Raw genomic sequence first — 21,943 nt, 5'->3', positions numbered from 1 at the left:
TGAAAGCGTCGACATTCGAAGCAGTGCACTGTGGTCAGCTATCCCACAGTTCCCGCAGTCCCCTCTGCCCATTGGAATTCTGGGTGTAGCCGGCAATGCCTTCTGGGTAACAAAATGTGTCGAGGGTGCTTTTGGGTAACTGTCGTCATCCGTCCATCACTCCCGCCCTCCCTCCCTGAAAGCGCCGGCGGGAAATCAGTTCGCGCACTTTTCCAGTCATTGACAGCGCGGATGCCACAGCACTGCGAGCATGGAGCACGCTGCGACCATCGCTGCAGTTGTGGCCGCTCTCAACGCCTCGCAGCTTATCATACACCTTTCCCTGAGGCAGATGCAGAAAAGTCAGGCGAGGAGGCTACGGCACCGCGGTGATGTCCTGAAGTCTGAGAGTAGCACAGACCTCTCAGAAAGCAGGGGACCCAGCGCCGAGGACATCACGATGGCAATGGGTCATGTTGATGCCGTGGAACGGCGATTCTGGGCACGGGAAACAAGCACTGAGTGGTGGGACCGCATAGTGCTGCAGGTCTGGGATGAATCCCAGTGGCTGCGAAACTTTCGCATGCGGAAGGGAACTTTCCTGGAACTTTGTGAGTTGCTGTCCCCTGCCCTGAAGCGCAATGACACCCGGTTGCGAGCTGCACTGAGTGTACAGAAGCGAGTGGCCATAGCCCTCTGGAAGCTTGCAACGCCAGACAGCTACCGGTCAGTCGCGAACCAGTTCGGGGTGGGCAAATCTACCGTGGGGGTTGTTGTGATGCAAGTAGCCAAGGCAATCGTTGATGTACTGCTGCCAAAGGTAGTGACCCTGGGAAACGTGGAGGCGATCATAGATGGCTTCGCAGCGATGGGATTCCCAAACTGCGGTGGGGCCATAGATGGAACTCACATCCCTATTCTGGCACCGGACCACCAAGCCACCCAGTACATTAACCGAAAGGGCTATTTTTCCATGGTGCTGCAAGCACTGGTGGACCACAGGGGACGTTTTACCAACATCTACGTGGGATGGCCGGGCAAGGTTCATGACGCTCGTGTTTTCAGGAACTCTGGTCTGTTTAGACGGCTGCAACAAGGTATTTACTTCCCGGACCACAAAATAACTGTTGGGGATGTGGAGATGCCTATAGTCATCCTCGGGGACCCAGCCTACCCGCTAATGCCCTGGCTCATGAAGCCCTATACTGGCGCCCTGGACACTGAAAAAGAACTCTTCAACTACCGGCTGAGCAAGTGCAGAATGGTGGTGGAGTGTGCTTTTGGCCGTCTCAAGGGGAGATGGAGAAGCTTGATGACTCGCTGTGATCTCAGCGAAACCAATATCCCCATTGTTATAGCAGCTTGCTGTGTGCTCCACAATCTCTGTGAGAGCAAGGGGGAGACCTTTATGGCGGGGTGGGAGGTTGATGAAAATAGCCTGGCTGCTGATTACGCTCAGCCAGACAGCCGGGCGATTAGAAGAGACCTGCGGGAAGCGCTGTGCATCCGGGAGGCTTTGAAAGCAAAGTTCCTGAGTGAGCAGGGTAACCTGTGACTTTTAAGTTTGTGTACAGAGAAGCTGAACCTGCCCCCGTTTCTTTACCCAGTTAATGTTGACTATCCTACCCAGTTACATACCCCCTTCACCCCCTTCCAACACACGTTTCGAAATAAAAATAGTTCTACTTTGTTAATGCACACCGTTTTTTTTAATACTGTTTTCGCGGGAATTTTTTAAAACTGGGACGCAGACTGTGGTGCGGAGCGGGTGTAGTGTAGTGACGCGAATGAAGCTTCTAAACTCAAGGATTGACGGGCTCCGCTGCGGTGGGATGGTTGTTTCAACGGAGCCTGTCACCCCTCCTGATCGGGACTGTGTGTATGGGGGGGCTATGTGACTTTGTGGCAGGGGGAGGACGATTACAGATCCCCTGCTGCATGGCTCTGTGATCCTGCATAAGGACTGCCGCTTAAGATCTGTAACTGCCCTCCCCCGCCACAAAGTCACAGAGCAACCCACCTCCCACCACATAACATGAAAACAACCTCCCAGACTAACCAGGGTAACTAGTCACTGCATCACTGCACTGTGTATGTGCCCTGCTGCTGTGCCTGCCCCCGCCTATGTACCCTGCCAAAGGTGACTGTCCTGTCCAATTACCAACCCCCTTTCCCCTCCTCCTCCAAAAGAACATGATTGAAACAGTAGTTAACATGAACGTATTTTTTATTATCAACTACACATGGAACTGGGAGGTGAAACTTGGACGGGGGCTTGTGTCAGGCGGGAAGGAAAGAACTTTTCAAGTTTTGGGGAATGAGAGCCTTCTGCTACTAGAGCTCTCTGCAGGGGTGGAGTGAGAGTTAGCAGGGACTCTGCCGCCTCTCCTTCTTTGCACTTTGGGTGAGGTGGGTATGGGACTTGGTGGCGGGGGAGGGCGGTTAGAGATGGACTGCAGCGGGGCTCTGTCCTCCTGCCTCCGTTCCTGCAGAACATCCACAAGGCGCCGGAGCGTGTCTGTTTGCTCCCTCAGTAGTCCAAGCAGCGTTTGAGTCGCCTGCTGGTCTTCCTGCCGCCACCTCTCCTCCCGATCCATGTTTGCTTGCTGCATTTGGGTCAATTTCTCCCGCCACTGGGTCTGCTGTGCTGCCTGGGCTTGGGAACAGGCCATAAGTTCAGAGAACATGTCCTCCCGTGTCCTCTTCTTCCTATGCCTAATCTTCGCTAGCCTCTGGGAGTGTGATGCCAGGCTAGGTTGTGAGACAGTCGCAGATGTGGCTGTGGGAATGGGAAAAAGGGAGTGAATTCCTCAGAAAGATAAATGTAGTTGTGAACAAAGAACATAGTCTTTCTCTGTGAACAAGACCATGCACAGCACCTATCACATGCGCACTCAGCACAAGGTCGAATTCTCGGCCTTCGCATTCAGTGCCTGGGGTCTTCCACAGCACATTTGAGAAGCGGGGCAGCACAACGGAATTTCTGTTGCAGGCAGACATGGTAAGCCGTAGACTTGTGGCAGTTTAAAACTTTTATATTACCACTGGCCTCATTTCACATTTAAAGCAATGTCAGTACCTGCTGCCAGCAATCCGGCAAGCGGGAACTCTGCCCCTGTCCCACCCCCTCGCGGCTGTCCCCAGGAACGATCCCTTTCGGCAGCCCCTCTCCCGCCTCCACCGCGTGGCTGCAAACCAGCGGTTACAGTTCTGTAAAGGAACGAGCAAGCAGTCCCAACACTAACATTCCCCTACCTAATTCAAAGCAGGTCACCATGGGCGACATCACCCTGATGAGGATCTCTGACAGCGAGAGAGAGAGAATGCTCCGGGAAAGCCTCCAAAGACCAGGGCCGTATGCCGCCCTGCTGTGCAGAGCAATGATTCCCGAGTACTTGATAGTCTCGTGGCGCGGCAACGTGTCGTACTTCGGAGGACCCAATAAGGCCGCTCTCCCCAGGAACCTCATGCAACGGCTTTCCAATTACCTCCAGGAGAGCTTCATCGAGATGTCCCGGGAGGATTACTGCTCTATCCCTGCACATATAGACCGCATCTTACTCTAGCTGCAGTAGCAGGGACTAAACAGTAGAGCGGCTTGGGCAGGACAATCACGGAAAACCGGACATTGCTAGATTTTTTTTCAAAACTTGCACTGCCCATGACTGAACCGTTAAGTGCCTAGGGCAAACTAATCATGAACAACCCATTCTTTTAATTGTTAATATTCCTGTTCTGTTAAAAATAAATGTTTAGATGTTTACAACACTTACTGGATGATCCTTCACCAGATTCTGTGTCCGGGGTAACGGCTGGGGAGGGTTGGTAGGGGATCTCTGTAAGGGTGATGAAGAGATCCTGGCTGTCGGGGAAATCAGCGTTGTGAGCGCTGCCGACTGCCTCGTCCTCCTTATCTCCTTCCTCATCTTCCCCGTCCGCTAACATGTCCGAGGAACCGGCCGTGGACAATATCCCATCCTCAGAGTCCACGGTCAGTGGTGGGGTAGTGGTGGCGGCCGCACCGAGGATGGAATGCAGTGCCTCATAGAAACGGGATGTCTGGGGATGGGATCCGGAGCGTCCGTTTGCCTCTTTGGTCTTCTGGTAGCCTTGTCTCAGCTCCTTGATTTTCACGCGGCACTGCGTTACATCCCGGCTGTATCCTCTCTCTGACATGTCTTTAGAGATCTTCTCATAGATCTTTGCATTCCGTTTCTTGGAGCGCAGCTCAGAAAGCACGGACTCATCGCCCCACACAGCGATGAGATCCAATACTTCCCGATCAGTCCATGCTGGGGCCCTCTTTCTATTCACAGACTGCACGGCCATCACTGCTGGAGAGCTCTGCATCGTTGCCAGTGCTGCTGTGATCGCCACGATGTCCAGACAGGAAATGAGATTCAAACTGGCCAGACAGGAAAAGGAATTCAAATTCAAATTTTCCCGGGGCTTTTCCTGTGTGGCTGGTCAGAGCATCCGAGCTCGTACTGCTGTCCAGAGCGTCAACAGAGTGGTGCACTGTGGGATAGCTCCCGGAGCTATTAGCGTCGATTTCCATCCACACCTAGCCTAATTCGACATGGCCATGTCGAATTTAGCACTACTCCCCTCGTCGGGGAGGAGTACAGAAGTCGAATTAAAGAGACCTCTATGTCGAACTAAATAGCATCGCAGTGTGGACGGGTGCAGGGTTAATTCGATGTAATGGCGCTAACTTCGACATAAACGCCTAGTGTAGACCAGGCCTGAGACAACATTCAACTGCTTGATATTCAAGCTCCCCTTAGATCCTAGATAGAGACATGAATTTGGATCTCCAGCTGAAATAGCAAAACTTCAGAGGACTTTTTCTTTCTGTCCAGATGATGCGACACGGGTTCCTCTTGGAGCAACCAGGGGCTATATTAATGCAAGTTACATCCGAACGCATATTGGAGAAGAGGAACATTTCTATATTTCAACACAAGGGCCTCTCCCTTGCACTGTGGCTGATTTCTGGCAAATGATTTGGGAGAATGAGTCAGATGTGATTGCCATGATGACAAAAGAAGTGGAGCTTGGAAAAGTCAAGTGTCACAGATACTGGCCTGAACCTCCACAGGACTCTCTAGACCTCAGTGAATTCCATCTGAGGCTGGACAACTGCCAGATCTTGGAATATTTTATCATCCGAATAATAGAAATAATTAACAAGCAGGTAAATTAAATATATTTTATTGTATGCCTGAAGAGGGGGACTCAGACACTACGTATTGTATCTCCCTGGCAGTATTTAGAGCAGCGTTGAGTAAGTTTCTTCTGTAGCATTTTCTGGTTATTTTTCAGCTTTATCAAAACCTGAATTATACGAGTGCACATAGAGTGGATGATTTTTTCTTAGCTCTGTGCAGAAACAGTAGATCTGACCCTTCAGTTTTCAGGACAGGGACTGAAGGCCTTTAATGGCAGTGGGTGTTGAGGGCACTTGCAGGATGTGCTCGGATTAGAACCTTTATAAATCTGTGTCCTCAGTAAGGACAACTGTGGTGGTTGGGGGGGGGCGGTTCTTTGGCTACACTGATGGGCAATCCACACTCAGTTCAGAGAAGCAGCCACGTGTGATGTCTAGGGCCTTACCAAATTCGCGGTCATAAAAAATGGATCACGGACCGTGAAATCTGGTCTCCTGATGAGAAATCTGGTCTTCTGCATGCTTTTACCAGGGGTCTCAAACACGCGACCGCAGGATGCATGCAGCCCGCGGAGTTATTTCCTGTGGATTGCCATAGGTGCCGACTCTGTGGGTGCTCCGGGGTTGGAGCACCCACAGGGAAAAATTAGTGGGTGCTCTGCACCCATTGGCAGCCAAACTCCCCTCCCCCCAGTCCTCCCTCAAGTGTGCCGTATCCCCGCTCCTCTGCCTACCTCCTAGCACTTCCCACTGCCAAACAGCTGTTTGGTGGTGCTTAGGACTTTCCAGGAGGGATGGGGGAGGAGCGGGGACACGGCGCGCTCAGGGAAGGAAGTGGAGAAGAGGAGGGCCGGGGCGGGGATTTGGGGAAGGGGTTGGAATAGGGGCAGGGAGGGGGGAGAGCTGGTGTGGGGACTTTGGGGTAGGGGTTGGAATGGGGATGTGGAAGGGGTGGGAAGATGCAGGGCAGGGATGGGGCCTCATGGAAGGGGTGAGGTGGGGGTGGGGCCAGAGGCAGATGCGGGGACATTTATGCTCTCATTATAACAGGAGAAGGTGCTTGTTTGACAGCAGAGTTGGGTGAACTATTCAGTCATTATAGCCTTCTTCCTGTTTATGAATTGTCTGCAAACATACTAAGATTTTTATTAATTAAAATTAAATTCATGCATTGGCTTAACTTCAGCGTCTTAAATAAGATACATTCAAATTCAGGTACTCTATTGTACATACTTAAATAGAAATCCTATAGGCTATAAAGGTCGGCCAGTTGTTGTTTTATTATATATTTTTTTTAAATGCTGACCATATATCAAATCCTGAGATTCAGGATTTTTACTCAGGAAAAATGTCACTTGTGCAACATCCTGCAATACACCAAGTACCAGCTGAACATCCTAAATTCCAGTTGGGCATGCTCAGCTCCTCAAAGGATCTGTCTCAACAGGAGTTTGCCAGATTTGTCCCTAATTGTTTAGAGTGAAATCCTGGCTCCACTGATGTCAATGTATGGACAGCGAATGTGGGGAACTTCTGTATCACACTGAAGTTAGATGGCTGAGTCATGGAAATGTTTTGAAGCATTTTTTTGCTCTTAGCGAGGAAATTGATTCCTTCATGAAAATGAAAAACAAGGAGGTTCCATAGCTTGCTGATTCCACTTTTATCGGCAACCTTGCTTTTCGAACAGATGTACTCATCACCTGAATGCACTGAACTTAAAGCTTCAGGGTAGAAAACAGGTGATAGCATAGATGTATGACAGTGGTAAGTCATTCAAAATCAAGCTTACTTTGTGAGGGAAACAGCTGACTGCTGGCAATTTGGTCCATTTCTCGATTCTGAATTCCTTAGGAAAAGTTGAACCCAAATCCTTGAAAGAATATGCAGATATCATTTCTAACTTACGCAAACAGTTTGATGTGCGGTTTAAAGATTTCAAGGCACTTGAACCACATTTTCAACTTTTTTCCACACCATTTGCTGTGGAAATTGACAATGTTGCAGAGGAAATGCAGATGGTGTTAGTGGAGCTTTAGTGTGATACCATTTTGAAGCAGAAGTATACAGATGTTGGAATTCCAGAATTCTACCGGTTTTTTCACAAGAAAGATTTCCCATGTTATTCTCTGCTTCCGCAAGGATAATGGCAATGTTTGGAAGTACAGATATATATGAACAGTTCTTCTCTTCCATGAAGATTAACAAATCTGTGTTAAGGTTAAGGCTCACTGACAAACATTTGCAAGCAACACTGAGATTGGTTTAGTCTCAGGATACCAAATCTAATATTGATGCTCTGGTTGATGCAAAATGCTGCCAGCTAAGTGGCCAAAAATGAAATGACTGTCAAAATTAGCACTGACTTTTTGCATTACAGTTTTTAAAAAGTTAATACACTGACTTTTAATAGCATACAATATTACTCTTAATTTTTTTCATTTTTGACTATACTTTTGTATCATTGTATGAAAAGGTTTCAGTGATGCGGCCCTCGGGCCAATGTACTAGTCCTCATGTGGCTCTTGTGGTGATTTGAGTTTGAGATCCCTGCCCTATACTATACAGATTTCATGGGGGAGACCAGCGTTTCTCAAATTGGGGGTCTTGACCCAAAAGGGAGTTGCAGGGGGATCGCAAGGTTATTTTAGGGGGGGTTGCGATATTGCTACCCTTACTTCTGCACTGCCTTCAGAGCTGGATGGCTTGAGAGTGGCAGCTGCTGACTGAGGGCCCAGCTCTGAAGGCAGCGCCCCAGCAGCAGCAGAGCAAAAGTAAGGGTGGCAATACCATATCATGCTATCCTTACTTCTGTGCTGCTGCTGGTGGCGGCTCTGCCTTCAGAGCTGGGCTTCCGGCCTGCAGGCGCCACTCTCCAGCTGCCCAGCTCTGAAGATAGTGCCACTGTCAGCAGCAGCACAGAAGTAAAGGTAGCAGTACCACAAACCCCCCCTTACAATACCTTTGCAACCCTCCACAACTCGTTTTTTGGTCAGGACCCCTATCATTACAACACCATGAAATTTCAGATTTAAATCGCTGAAATCATGAAATTTATGATTTTTCAAATCCTATGACTGTGAAATTGACCAAAATGGACTGTGAATTTGGTAGGGCTCTAGTGATGTCCAAACGTTTGGAGATTCCTGAATCTGCTGGATGAGAACAGGCTCTTGGCCAAGATGTCCAGTCCTTCCTGCTTCCATTTGGCATAGAAATACAGTTAGGGTGGTCTTCCCAGGACATTTCACTGTCTGCCCTAGCCAGAACCATGAGATGCAGGGATCCCATGGGGTGGACAGAAGTTAATGGAACAGTTTTGAGTCCAAAAGGTTCATTTTGAGTTCTGGGTAAAGGTTCTGGTGAAGGTCTTTTGTCCAAAGCACTATTCCCATTATCCACGCCTTCAGTATCCCAAGATGTCCATTATGGCTGCTAACAGTGATAGGTATTATGGAAAACACTGAAGTAGAGATCTCTACCTAGCAGTTGTTTGTACGCTTGGTGAACACATTTAGTTCATTACCTTTGAACTACGGGCCAGATTTACAAAATCAGTGCAGATGCCCAATGCTCAAACCATGAAGAGAAGTAGACTGTGCCAAAGAAGCTGATCTCATTTACACTGGCATAAGGAAGATCAGTCACTGACCCATGGAAGCCTCTTTATTCTTCTTTAATGCCTGTGTGAAACCTCGGCGAGCCCAAGGGTACTTATACAGGTGCAACAATGTATTACTGCTGAGGAAATCGAAGTGCACATCAGACATTAAATGCCTGTTGAGCAGGAAGGAAAAATGATTACTTGAAATTGAAATTTTAATACTTTTAACATTTGGCCAAAGTCCTTACAAAGCTTCAGGATATGGCTTGTTATAACTTGTAGCACTTTCATAGCCCTCCCTATCTGAGGATCTCAGAGCACTTAAAAATATTAAAGCACCACAGTGTCTCTGTGATTGTTTAGAATGGTTAATCCTAGTCTCTCCCTACCTGTCTTGAAAGCAGAGTCTCTTTTTCTTTATTGCTTATTCCACTTGGGAAGCCACAGTCCTTAGTTTTCTCGTTGACTTTACAGGAGTAACTCCTAAATGAAATTCACATTGGTGATTGCTCTTTTCCAGACAGGAGAGAGACGCTTCGTAAAACACTTGCAGTTTACCACTTGGCCAGATCACGGTACTCCCAGACTGATAGAGCATCTCGTCAAATTCATTCGCTACATGAGAAAAATTCACCAGACGGGCCCCATAACGGCCCACTGCAGCGCTGGGATTGGAAGGAGCGGGGTTCTGCTTTGTATTGATATTTTGCTGAGCTGCATTGAAAAAGATCTATGTGTGAGTATATCTAAACCAAATCATTTACCATGGGTTTATTTGTGAAGGGACACCAATTCGTCCCAGGGTAAATCAACTCAAGTCAGTTTTCGAAAGGAAATGGTATTAAGTTCTGATTCCTGTTGAGTGTAGGGACAATAATTAATACTAAAGCAGGGAAGGAACAACCTTACACTTCCCCATCAAGCATATTCTTTTTAATAACTTGGCCTGCAATGAAATAACACTGTTCTCTCCTGACAGTTCAACATCAAGCAGATAGTGAGAGAGCTGAGGCATCAGCGATTTGGCATGATTCAGACCAAGGTAAGGTCTCCACCTTGAGACCAGGCCAACTTTTTCTAACGTCCCTGATTCAGCAAGGCACATGCTTCACTTCTATTTAAGTTCATGAGACTTAAATATGTACTCAAGTTCTCTGCTGAATCGGGGCCATAAACAGAGCTTAATTTGTGCCAGGGCTTGCGAGGGCTGAGCCCCGCCACCTCTAGGCTTGGCAGTTCATAGCCTCGGCACCGCTGGGCTTGGCAGATCAGAGCCCCGGCACCTCTGGGCCCGGCAGTTCAGAGCCCCAGCACCTCTGGGCTTGCTGCATCAGTTCTGAATGTAAAAAAATTGCTCGAGCCCCAGTACCTCTTTCATTAGAAATTAAGCACTGACTTTAAGGCTAAAGAGGACAGAATGCAAGAAAGAGGGGAAGGAGGCTCTCCCTAAGTTTCATGCAGCCCTAGATTATATTCATGTTACAGATGTGCTCCCAAGCCAGGCAGTCTTTTCTATGTGTCTACGGAATGTAACTGGGTGACTCCATGCTGTTTTCTCCACATGTCCAGGACCAGTACCTATTCTGCTACGAAGTAGTGCTGCAAGTGCTGCAGAACATTGAAACCATGGAATCCCATCTCCTCCAATAAGAACCTCTGCTATTGCCACTCGTCTTGGAGACCGCCCTCTTACTTGAGACTTATTCTAACGGGCTGTCAGACCAGCATGGACAGGCGCTGTACTGCGTGCACTATCTCGCTTGTCGCGCTGTGTTAGGAAATGTTGATTTCTAAAGCATTTCTAAACCAGCATAAAATAGGTTGGTAAATTATTTATACGCTGGCTCACTGGCTTGAGAATTGATCAGCATCACTGATAAGTTGCCTCAGAGAGTAATTTGGATGTTCTGCGTAACAGCATATTGGTGGCCAGGAGAATGACTTTGGCTGGTGGCTAGGAAGTAACGTACCCTATCAAGGACTGCAGCTGTATTCAGTTAGCTTTAATATCGGAAGGGCAGCTAGGAAGCTCTGAGACCATGACTGTTTCAAGTTGAAGGTCAGTTGTCTCTCCTATGTCACTCTAGACTTTTGCTCCTGTATTTTGAATCAATATTCTCTGCTCCCAGTGATGCTCTCAAGTGGGGGTGCCAATTCATTTGCTTCTGGTTGTTTGAACAACTTAGAGCCATTTTCTGCCATCATTCTAGCTTTAGGGCCCACTGCCATTGGTGGAAGTTTTCATAAATAAGTTGATGGCAGGACATGACCCCAAAGCTCTAGTGAGCTACTTTCAGAGCAGGCAGAGCTCCAACAATTGGAATGGATGGCGGTTTTCCCCTAGCAATATCAGCTATGTAGAGATCATTAGCTCCTTTCATTCTGTACCCATGTCAAAAGGAAAGTATTACTAAACCAGCTCTGTGAGTGTGTGTATATAGAACTGTCACACTAAATGTGCAATTCTTCCCTTCCCATTGATTTGCTATCTAATAGTCCCTTATTTAGGGCCTGATCCAACTCCAGTTCAAGTTGATGGAAAGCTCCATTGAATTTGGGGGCATGGGGGTTGAATCTGGTCCTTAAGCAACATTAAATAGCTCTGTTGTACTATACACTTTTTCGTGAAAGCTGGTTCACTTTCTGAGAGTTCCAGTTTGAGCAAATCTCTCCTGCTTTCCCCTCTCCTCCAATTCATCCCATGAGACTGAAATCTGCATTAAACTGGAAAATTCTCTGGGATATCTTACCTACCTCACAGCCTGGGGCATTGTGGGGGTTCATTTGTTCATGTTTGTAAATTGCAAACTACTGCTATGATATTATTGTAACTCGTTTGCCTAGAGGGTTATATTTATGGAAGTAGAATTATTAGCAATGCAACAGAAGATTACCTTTTGTTAAAAATAGGCAACACAGTGGTGAAATATATTAACAGCAATGTGTGTATAAAAACTGCTTCCTTGACTTCAAGACAGTAGTAATATTAAGAGATATTTGCATACAAAGCCACTCTGCAAGCTACAAGATAATAAATACTCTTGTTTCATTTTATTATGGATCAGAGTGATAGATTTATGGCGGAAGAGGAATATGGCATTAAATACAATTTAAAATCTGACTTTCAGAAAAATGCATCCTTATAAAGTTCTTCTAAGATTCCATGTCAATTTCTCCTTTCTGCCCCCAGCTCCAGTGGGCTTACCCAAGAGTAACGGGAGTAGAATTTACAGTGTAAGCCAGACGCTGATTCAGTCACAGTGATAGAACTCCTATTAAGTTAGTGGAGCAACTCCAGATTTACATTGCTGTAAATGAGAACAGAACCTGGTGTTCTATCTTGAATGAACTGAGTTTGAGCCTTCTAGAAAGCATTATTCTCCATGCATTATGAATTTGTTTTACTCTCTGCATGCTGCATCTAGAATAGCCGTTATTTGCACAGATTTGTCAAGCATCGTTAGCCAAGTGTTCATAAATTTGTTACCTCTATTGGGTTTTGGCCTTTCACTTTGGTTTTATTTACTGCACTGTACATGTATTGCTATGTAAGATAAAATTGCACAACCTAATGCACAATTCACTTTTTGTACTAAACTGATTTAAACCAGTTTCACAATGGAAATGTTTTGGACTTTGTACAAACATGGCTGTGAACAAACCTATTGGATTTGTAAAGACAATCTTGGTGATAACCTGTGTTGCTCCACTTTTTACGCGTGCATCATCTTTACAGCTGTTTGAACATATAAATGTTTCCTGTTTTACAGAGATATTAAAGTAAGAGATGTTTGACAAAACCGGCTTGCGTTTCATTTCAGTCTCTTGCTATGAAATAGATATAATAATAGTAGAGTTTAAACTAGCAACAAGAGGTTTGGGAGTGATATAAGCCCTCATGCCTTGGGGCATAAAACAACTTCTAAATCCTGGGGGTTAGAAGGAAACATTCTAGCTCTGAGGATAGTCAAGCAGTGGAACAGGTGACCTAGGGAGGTTGTGGAATCTCCGTCATTGGAAGTTTTTAAGAACAGGTTGGACAAACACCTGTCAGGGATGGGCCAGGGATACCTAATCCTGCCTCAGCGTGAGGGATGGTCTAAATGACCTCTTGATGTCCCTTTGAGCCCTACATTTCTCTGATTCCCTGAGGGCATACTGTCCTACATATGCCCCCACTTCTTGTACCTTCCTCTGAAGCAGCTGGTACAGCCACAGTCCGAGACAGGATGCTGGACTAGATGGATCTGGGTCTAATCCATTCTGGCAACCCCCGAGTTCCTATGTTGTCAAAGATTGATTCCTTAACATCTTAACCTCTGCGACAAGTGCTGTAGTAATGGGTCCAATCCTGCCATCTGTACATAGGCAAAATGTACTTTAGTGTTAGGGCTACACCGTTCTACAGAGTTGGTCTTCCTATCCTCTGGGATGCTTAGCATGGACAGCATGGCGGGAGAGAGCTATCCCTCCAGAAAGCGCAGTCTGAGGTACAACAAATGGCCATCAGAACTAGAACAGAAAATAGGGCCTTGTTCATCGAGAGACCTAAAGCCACTTCAGTTAATACTATGCACATCTAGACAGGGCCTGTACTGCACCTCCATTTGATGGGACATCAGCAGAGTTGATGGCACAGGGTCGATGCTGCAGAGTGGGCACCTGCCAGGAAGCAAGAGAGGGATAATGTGGACACATACTGAGCAAGTTGCAAATGGCCAGGAATAGGTTGTGAATGCAATCAGCTGGGGTCAGAGAATGCAAAGGCGTAGGCACAACCTGTTCATGTTTGCTGCTCATGGTGTTCAGGGAGTGGAGGACACAGCAGCCCCAGACGCCCGCTAGGTTCCAGAGGGGAGGCCTGAGGAGGAGTAGCCCCGGCAGTTGGAGGAGTACACATTGCACCCTTGTAAAGGGTGCAGCAGAGGCTGCTGTTGTGTACGTTCCCCCATTGCTCCCAAGGGCATTGACGCACAACCTCTCCTCAACTTCCTCCCTCAACATGGCTAAAAGCCAAGCTCAAGAGAGGATGGATGGTCCAGTGATTCAGTGACTAGCAACTGGGCTCAGGTGACCTAGATTCAATTCCTTGCTTTGCCACAGCTGTCCTGAGAGATCTTGTGTTGCACACCCTAGTGAGCATCCCCGTCCAGCTACAGACGAGGACCCCTGGGAGGGGAATATCAGCTTCTGTGCTCTGCGTCCCCTGGGACGTTTCAAGCTCCTGGAGTCTCAGTAGACTGAAGCACTGGTTCCTCTCTGGCGCATTTCATGGGCTCTGACTCTGTGTGTTACCTCCTCCTCAGAAACACGGTGCCTCAGACCACCTGCACCAGTGATCTCCTACTTAACCCCAGCCCTCTCCCAGAGCTCCTCCCCCCCCCCCCCAAGGTGGGAAGCATATGGCTTACTATTTAACTCTCATAAGGGAGTGCGGTAGCTATGATGCTGTCATAACTATAAAGGGAAGGGTAATAGCTGTCCTGTGTACAGTACTATAAAAATCCCTCCTGGCCAGAGACTCCAAAATCCTTTTCCCTGTAAAGGGTTAAGAAGCTCAGGTAACCTGGCTGGCATCTGACCTAAAGGACCAATAAGGGGACAAGATACTTTCAAATCTTGGGGGGGGGAAGGCTGTTGTTTGTGTTCTTTGTTTGGGAGTGTGTTCGTTCTCGGGACTGAGAGGGACCAGACATCAATCCAGGTTCTCCACATCTTTCTAAACAAGTCTCTCCTATTTCAAACTTGTAAGTAAATAGCCAGGCAAGGCGTGTTAGTTTTCCTTTGTTTTCTCAACTTGTAAATGTACCTTTTACTAGAGTGTTTATCTTTGTTTGCTGTACTTTGAACCTGAGACTAGAGGGGAGTCCTCTGAGCTCTTTAAGTTTGATTACCCTGTAAGGTTAATTTCCATACTGATTTTACAGAGATGATTTTTACCTTTTTCTTTAATTAAAAGCCTTCTTTTTTAGAACCTGATTGATTTTTCCTTGTTTTAAGATCCAAGGGGTTTGGATCTTGATTCACCAGGAGTTGGTGGGAGGAAGGAGGGGGGATGGTTAATTTCTCCCTGTTGTAGATCCCAGGGGGGTTGGAACTGTATTCACCAGGAGTTGGTGAAGGTTTTTCAAGGTTTCCCAGGAATGGAATCCATTGAAATGGTGGCAGCAGAACCAGAGCTAAGCTGGTAGTTAAGCTTAGAAGTTTTCATGCAGGCCCCCACATTTGTACCCTAAAGTTCAAAGTGGGGATCCAGCCTTGACAGATGCAGTCAACGTGCGCATGCTTTGCACAGTCTACCGCCTTTCTGCTCTTTTATCCTTCGTCCTGTAAAGCTCATTAGAGTACAGCTCATACAAAATAATACACATCTAAAACCACCATGGCCCTCCCTTTGCAGCTCACCCTTCCCCTGTGAGTCCTGGGGGGAACATCTGGGCCCAGGAAGGCAGGATGTGGCATGCTAGCTGGTCTTTCTCTCCCTCAGGGAGCCCCTGCCCAGCTTCTGCTCTTGCTCTCTCCTGCTCCTCTCACTAGCTCTTCCTGTCTGGCCCCTGTTCCTGTGTGTTTGTTTATTTAAACCCTCCTGGTCTCCTGGCCTTTTCTGGTCTCCTGGTAACTTTCCACTGCTCCTACCTTTTCCCCACCCTTCAGGGGAGTATGCTAGGCTCATTTTTCTAAGGATTCAGCTGCTTTTTTAGCATAACCTTTTGTAACGGTTAAGTGCTGTCATTAACCTTAACTATTTCCCATTGTGTTGGTCTGGGGTGTATCTGCTACAGGACCTGGAAACAGCAGCGGATCCTCATACATGTAGGCATTCATGACAGAGCAGATTTCCCAATATCAATCAGAATTCATCAGTTGACCAGATACAGCCCCAATTCATCACACTGTGGGCAAGTCACTTAGCCTCTCTGGGACTCTGTTCCCCATGTGTACCATGGGACAGTATTTCCCTACCTTATAGGTCTGCTTGCTGTATTATTAGGGGGAGGGATAGCTCAGTGGGTTGAGCATTGGCCTGTTAAACCCACAGTTGTGAGTTCAATCCTTGAGGGGGCCACTTGGGGATCTGGGGCAAAATCAGTACTTGGTCCTGCTAGTGAAAGCAGGGGGCTGAACTCAATGACCTTTCAAGGTCCCTTCCAGTTCTAGGAGATGGGATATCTCCATTAATTTAAAAAAAAATTAATTATAATTAAAAATTATGAGGTGCTCACATACTATGAAGGTGGGGCCCATAGAAGTACCAACATAGATATACCTAAGATGGCAGCTGGAAGATCATCTAAGTGCAGTATAACCTCAAGGAACTTCAGCTGTGAGGGAGTCAATACTTTTAAACTTAAGAGTCTAAATCTAAATTTAGACACCTTGATTCATGATGTACCTGAATATGGACTTTTAGATCCACATCCTTAGAGGTGTTTAGGTGCCTAACATCCACTAAAATCAATGAAAGTTGGGAGCCTAAATACCTTTGAGCATCTGGGACAATGGCTGCTGTTGAATGACGGCCATCTTGTCAGCAGCTCCACCTCTAGAAGGAAAGAGGGGAGAATTGTTATGAGGCCAAAGTTGCTGCTGTGGATCAGCAGGCATATGGAAAGCAGGTTTCTGAGTGAGGATAAATGCTGGAATGGCACATACCACCCTGCCCCTAACATCAACACCGTTTAGGGATAGTCCTGATGCCACAGACCTGTTTGCCTATTGCCAGCTCTCATAAAATACATTCACTGCCCTTGCAGAGCTCGCTGAGAGAGATACTCATGGCTGTAAGAAAGGACTTGAGTCTTCAGTGTACATCACATTCTAAATGGGAATTTGCAGCTGGCTGTCAGATGAGTAGCCTTTGTGGTAGTTCTGTGCAAATTGCCCTTTCAAAAATGCTGATCAGCAGTGCAAAGCAGAGAAATGATTACTTTGATGCTCAGCGGTGTTTATCAGAAAGAAATACAACGGGTCATGCTTCCACCCCCTGCTAATTCAGTAGTCGATATTTCTTTGCGATAAGAAACAACTGACTGATTTTAGTTCTACTAATCCCTGAGAAGATTGTAATTTACAACCAGCCTGTCATTCTCCACCTACTTTGGGGTGAAATATGCTGGCTGTATTCCCACTTAGTGGTTTCCCTATTGTCTAAATCGATAGCATTCCTGCTCTGTTAGTTTTGTAGCTAGGCTCCTCATTTGCCACATGAATCTTCTGGTTCAGAGATAAATTACCATGACCCTTACACCACACGCAGCCATGCTAGCCAAGAGCCTCATGGATTACACTCTATTCCCAAGGCTGAACTTAGTCAAACACACATGATGGGCCCAGTCCTGCAGTCTTTGCTTAGGCAAAACACCCATTGACTTAATGTTATTTATATTCCAGTAGCATCGAGAAGCCCCAGCAGAGATCAAGACCCCATCATGCTCGGTGCTGCACTTACATGTAGCAAGGGACAGTCCCGGCCCTTAAGCGCTCACACCTAAGGAGACAAGACAGCAGCACATGGGAAGGAAGATTTATTACACATGGGGAACTGAGGCACTGAGAGGTTAGCTGACCTGCCCGCAGTCATACAGAGAGTCTGTGGCAGAGCTGGGAAATGATCCCAGATCTCCAGCCTTCCTGTTCAATGCCTTAACCTTAAATCCAGCCTTCCTCTGTCATCACGGTAGGCATAGGTCTGCCATTTGGCTAGAGGCAGAAGGGAGCCAGTGTCCCCCATAATCATGTGAGAGCAAGGTACCTGCAGGACCATCTTTCTCCTTATGTCCCATGAGGCAACTGAGCTCAGCTGGGGTGTCCTCACTTGCTCTCCTGAGACTCAGTCTGTGGTCAGTGGTAAGGTAGTGATTTGTGGCTCTCCTTCCCTCAGACCATTCTGGACCATCCGGGTCCCTCTGTGACTGCTCACAGCGCTTTCTGGGTGGGTCGGTATATCCATGACCATTTAGCACCCCCAGCTTGCACCCCCTTCTTCTAGGTAGCTACTTATAGTGATTTGTGGGGGAATGGGGCTAGGTTTAGTGGATGGAAAGCAGGGATGTCTCACAACTGGGCCACTGGACCTGCTGTTAGAGTGTATTATTGTTCACGCAATACAGTGCCTTGGGGGTATTTTAAGTGACAGAACCCTTAAAATAAACATGCCTGTGCAGGCACTGAAAATGGAATGAGCCAGCAAGAGCGACGAACTGATGGCTGCTCATAGGCTGTTGGAAGCTCTTGGTGCTGCAGCTGGTGCAGTGCCAGGGAACCAGTGCTGTGGAGGCACCTGTGGCCCAGCCCAAGCATCTACCATGGACAAACTGACTTGGGGCCTTGAGTTAGGGAATAGCAAGTGTCCAACTGTGAATGGTAGTGGCGAGATGGGGAGCGTATGTTCTGTACCCAGGCCATACCCCGTAACACAGATGGCTAGTTGGTACATGGATGGTGAGACGTATAGAACCATGAATAGTGATGGTTGCCGTAATGCAGCACTGGCTAAGGAGTCCTGCTCCCCTAGGGATTGCTGTGCTGTTGTTCTCTAGCCCTGAATGCACCCCCTGCCCACCGCCAAACTTAGGGAGGGGGTGAGGAGAAGATTCCTATTGCATTCAGCTTTGGGGTTTATATCAATAGAGTTGCAGGCAAAACAGAGGTGGACATGAATGCACAAGTCTGTCCTCTTAACTTCTGATTTCCCTGATTTTAACATTTGGGAGCAAGGACCATGTCCTGCCACCCCATAAGTGCCACTAAACAGAGTTGTTGCCTGCTTAATTCTTCACCAGCTTTGGTGACCCCAGAGTCAGGGAGAAGCGGGGGCTGCCCCGGCCTGGGAATAAGAGGGAGAAGCTATGCTGCTGCTGCTGGTGCTTCTGGCTGTGCCCATCCTCATGAAGGTGTGCGAAGCTGAGATGGGCCTCAGTTAGTTCTTGGTGGCTGTAACATCTGATCTCTGCTTACAAATTACTGAAAGTAAGTACAGCCAGAGCAGCCCTCTCTGGTAAGACATGGCAGCATCTCTGACAGCTGGAGGGAACCAGTGTGAAGGAGCCTGGGTCATCGCTCAGGCCTAGCTCCTCAGAGGTATGTTGTCACCTTACTTCTGGGAAAAAGAAGAACAGGAGTACTTGTGGCACCTTAGAGACTAACAAATTTATTAGAGCATAAGCTTTCGTGGACTACAGCCCACTTCCTCTAATAAATTTGTTAGTCTCTAAGGTGCCACAAGTACTCCTGTTCTTCTTTTTGCGGATACAGACTAACAGGGCTGCTACTCTGAAACCTTACTTCTGGGGTGAATCAATGGGTGTTAGGTGTCTTTGTACCTTTGAGGATCTGGAGCTCACTTCCTAAAACTTTCTGTAGCCTCTCGTGGCCTTCTGGAAGTTGGATACTGCCAGGAGCTGGCCACCCAGCAAGTCTGCCCACTGCACGCCCCCATCCTGGCCAGTCTGAGGGATACCCCCATCATTAAGGTTACATTTTAGTCATGGGTATTTTTAGTAAAAGTCATGGACAGGTCATGGGAAGTCAACAAAAATTCACGGCCCCTGGCCTGTCCATGACTTTTACTATATACCTCTAGCTAAAACTTGGACCAGGGGGCTGCAGGTGCTCGGGGGCGGGGGGCGGTTCAGGGGCACTTGGGACCCTTGCTGGTGCTGGGGGCAGGGTTTGGTGGGGTTGACAGGCTCCCTACCCGGCTCCGACTGGCATGTCCCTGCAGCTCCTAGGGGGAGGGGCAGCCAGGGGGGCTCCACATGAGGCTCTTGCCACAAGCGCCAGCTACACAGCTCCCATTGGCCGGGAACTGCAGTGCACGGAGCCCCCTCGCCCCTCCACCTAGGAGCTGCAGGGATATGCTGGTGGAAGCCAAGGAGCCCCCCAGAGGTAAGCGCCACCCCGCACTCCAACCCCCAGTCCTGAGCCCTCCCAAATACCCAAACTGCTGCTGCTGGCCCAGGGGCTGCCCAGCTCGGGCATTACAGAAGTCATGGAGGTCTCAGAAAGTCACGGAATCCATGACTTCTGTGACCTCCATGACAGACATGCAGCCTTACTCATCACTATGTATAAACCCACCAGTGTGGGACACCTAAAAAGATGGTGACTGGATGCCCTCTTGGCCAACACTAAGGGCTGGGCTGTGACGCTGCACTCTATGATTTTATGAAAGTATGCTGATGAATGTGAATATAATGTAACTAAAATATGCTTCATGCAAAAGGTCTCTTGTAAGGTATCATTACAAAGATTATAATCTACTGAGTGTGATCATCCTATTTGTATAAATGTATCACTCTTGTATCTGAAACTACGAATATGAAATATAACACTGAGGTCCTATTGTAGTTATGCAAAGTGTGTGCCATTAATGGTTTGGAATCTTGATAGCTCCCATTAACCAGGACAATTGACTGTAGATGGCTCTGTTTTACTTGTAAGTCTTCCTGTTTACTTGTGTGCTGGCAAGTGGGTAATGAAGTCTTACAGTGACATGTGATCATGTCACCTGAACTGGAATCCATCTTTAACCTTGTGCTGTTCCATTGAGAAGGAGGGATGGGAATCCAGAGAGGGACAAAGGAATCCCGCCTTATGCAAAAGATATATAAGTGGGTGGAACAGAACACAGAGGGGAGCCATCATAAGAAATCCCCTAGCTATCACCTGAGCTGTAACAAGGGCAGTACCAGGGAAAAGGATTGTGCCCAGACTAGGAAGGCGTCCGGTCTGTGAAAGAAACTTATTGAAACATCTCTGAGGGTGAGATTTTATCTGTATTCAGTTTTATTACTGTATTAGGCCTAGATTTGTGTGTTTTATTTTATTTTACTTGGTAATTCATTTTGTTCTATCTGTTACTACTTGGAACCACTTAAATCCTACTTTCTGTATTTAATAAAATCACTTTTTACTTATTAATTAACCCAGAGTATGTATTAATACCTGGGGTAGGGGGCAAACAGCTGTGCATACCTCTCTATCAGTGTTTAGAGGGCAAACAATTTATGAGTTTACCCTGTATAAGCTTTATATAGGGTAAAACAGATTTATTTGGGGTTTGGACCCCATTGGGAGTTGGGCATCTGAGTGTTAAGGACAGGAACACTTCTTAAGTTGCTTTCAGTTACGTCTGCAGTTTTGGGACATGTGGTTCAGACCCTGGGTCTATGTTGGAGCAGACTGGCGTGTCTGGCTCAACAAGACAGGGTGCTGGAGTCCCAAGCTGGCAGGGAAAGCAGGGGTAGAAGTAGACTTGACATATCAGTTGGCAGCCCCAGGGGGTTTCTGTGATCCAACCCGTCACAGAAAGGCTGGGCAATGACCTCCAGAACTAGGAGTCTTTACAGTTTGTGCTGAAGGGCCAGGGCCTCAAACTCAGAGCTGTCAAGGCCTCACATCCTCTATAGATTAAGCACAGAGGGGAACATATAACACACACACTGACCAGCCGGTTACACTAGGTTAAGCCTGTGGCTGGAAGCCCTGGAGAGTCATGAGCTTGCTACTGACACCTGTTGGTGAACAGGGAGAAGAGCAGCTCAGAGCTGCTTGAGAACACCAAGGGACAAAAACTTCTTAGGGGAGGGAGCTCTCTGCTTCCATCTATTGGTGAGCAAGAGGAAATGACTGAGTTGGCCAGGCCTCATTTGCATTTCCCCCGTTATGTGACAGTTTGGGGGCATTTTTGTCAAAATTCAGGTAAGTTTTATATTTGGGGGTAATACAACCTTAGTATCTCTATCAGGAAACTAAAGGACCAGTGAACTGCACCAAATGTGAATGAGGTGAGTGGTCACTCTAACCAAAAGGACAGTTTGTTATGGTTGGGTGACAGAGTCTGGACAAAGCCAACAAAGAAAGGAGAGGTATTGTTAGTTTCTGGGGTAAGTAAATGCATTTCCCAGGGTAAGGATTTTATTCAGAGTCCTATATGCTATTGAACTCTTCTAAAGACTTTTTAAAAAAAGTGATGTTGTAGAAGCAGCTTAATAGCATAAAAACAGCTTTCCTGGGTAAGAGGGGGCTTTGCAGATGGCTTCAAGGCAACTTCAAGGTGAGAGATGATGGTAAGGTGGTTTGGGCTGAACTGGCAGAGAACAGCTGCCTGTTTGAGGGACTCTAGTGTGTGCCTCCATATTTAGCACCAAAACTGCAATTGCTTCAGCTGGGTTAGATGGTAGAGTGCC

General features: G+C 47.3%; 1 protein-coding gene across 1 annotated transcript in view; it reads left to right on the top strand.

The window, feature by feature from the left end:
- Positions 1-12,534, top strand: part of PTPN20 (protein tyrosine phosphatase non-receptor type 20) — a 42,696-nt gene extending 30,162 nt beyond the window's left edge. The window contains exons 10-13 of the mRNA XM_034777695.1: positions 4,842-5,176; positions 9,274-9,489; positions 9,733-9,795; positions 10,323-12,534. Of these exons, the coding sequence (XP_034633586.1) occupies positions 4,842-5,176; positions 9,274-9,489; positions 9,733-9,795; positions 10,323-10,403 (695 nt within the window). The 3' untranslated portion in view covers positions 10,404-12,534. The remainder of the gene's footprint in view (positions 1-4,841; positions 5,177-9,273; positions 9,490-9,732; positions 9,796-10,322) is intronic.
- The last annotated feature ends 9,409 nt before the right edge of the window (positions 12,535-21,943 follow it).

This window comes from Trachemys scripta, chromosome 7, assembly GCF_013100865.1.
Source record: "Trachemys scripta elegans isolate TJP31775 chromosome 7, CAS_Tse_1.0, whole genome shotgun sequence".
In the NCBI taxonomy this organism is placed as follows: domain Eukaryota; kingdom Metazoa; phylum Chordata; order Testudines; family Emydidae; genus Trachemys; species Trachemys scripta.
The sequence above is the reverse complement of the archived record's forward strand: the minus strand, read 5'-3'. Positions and strand labels throughout refer to the sequence as shown.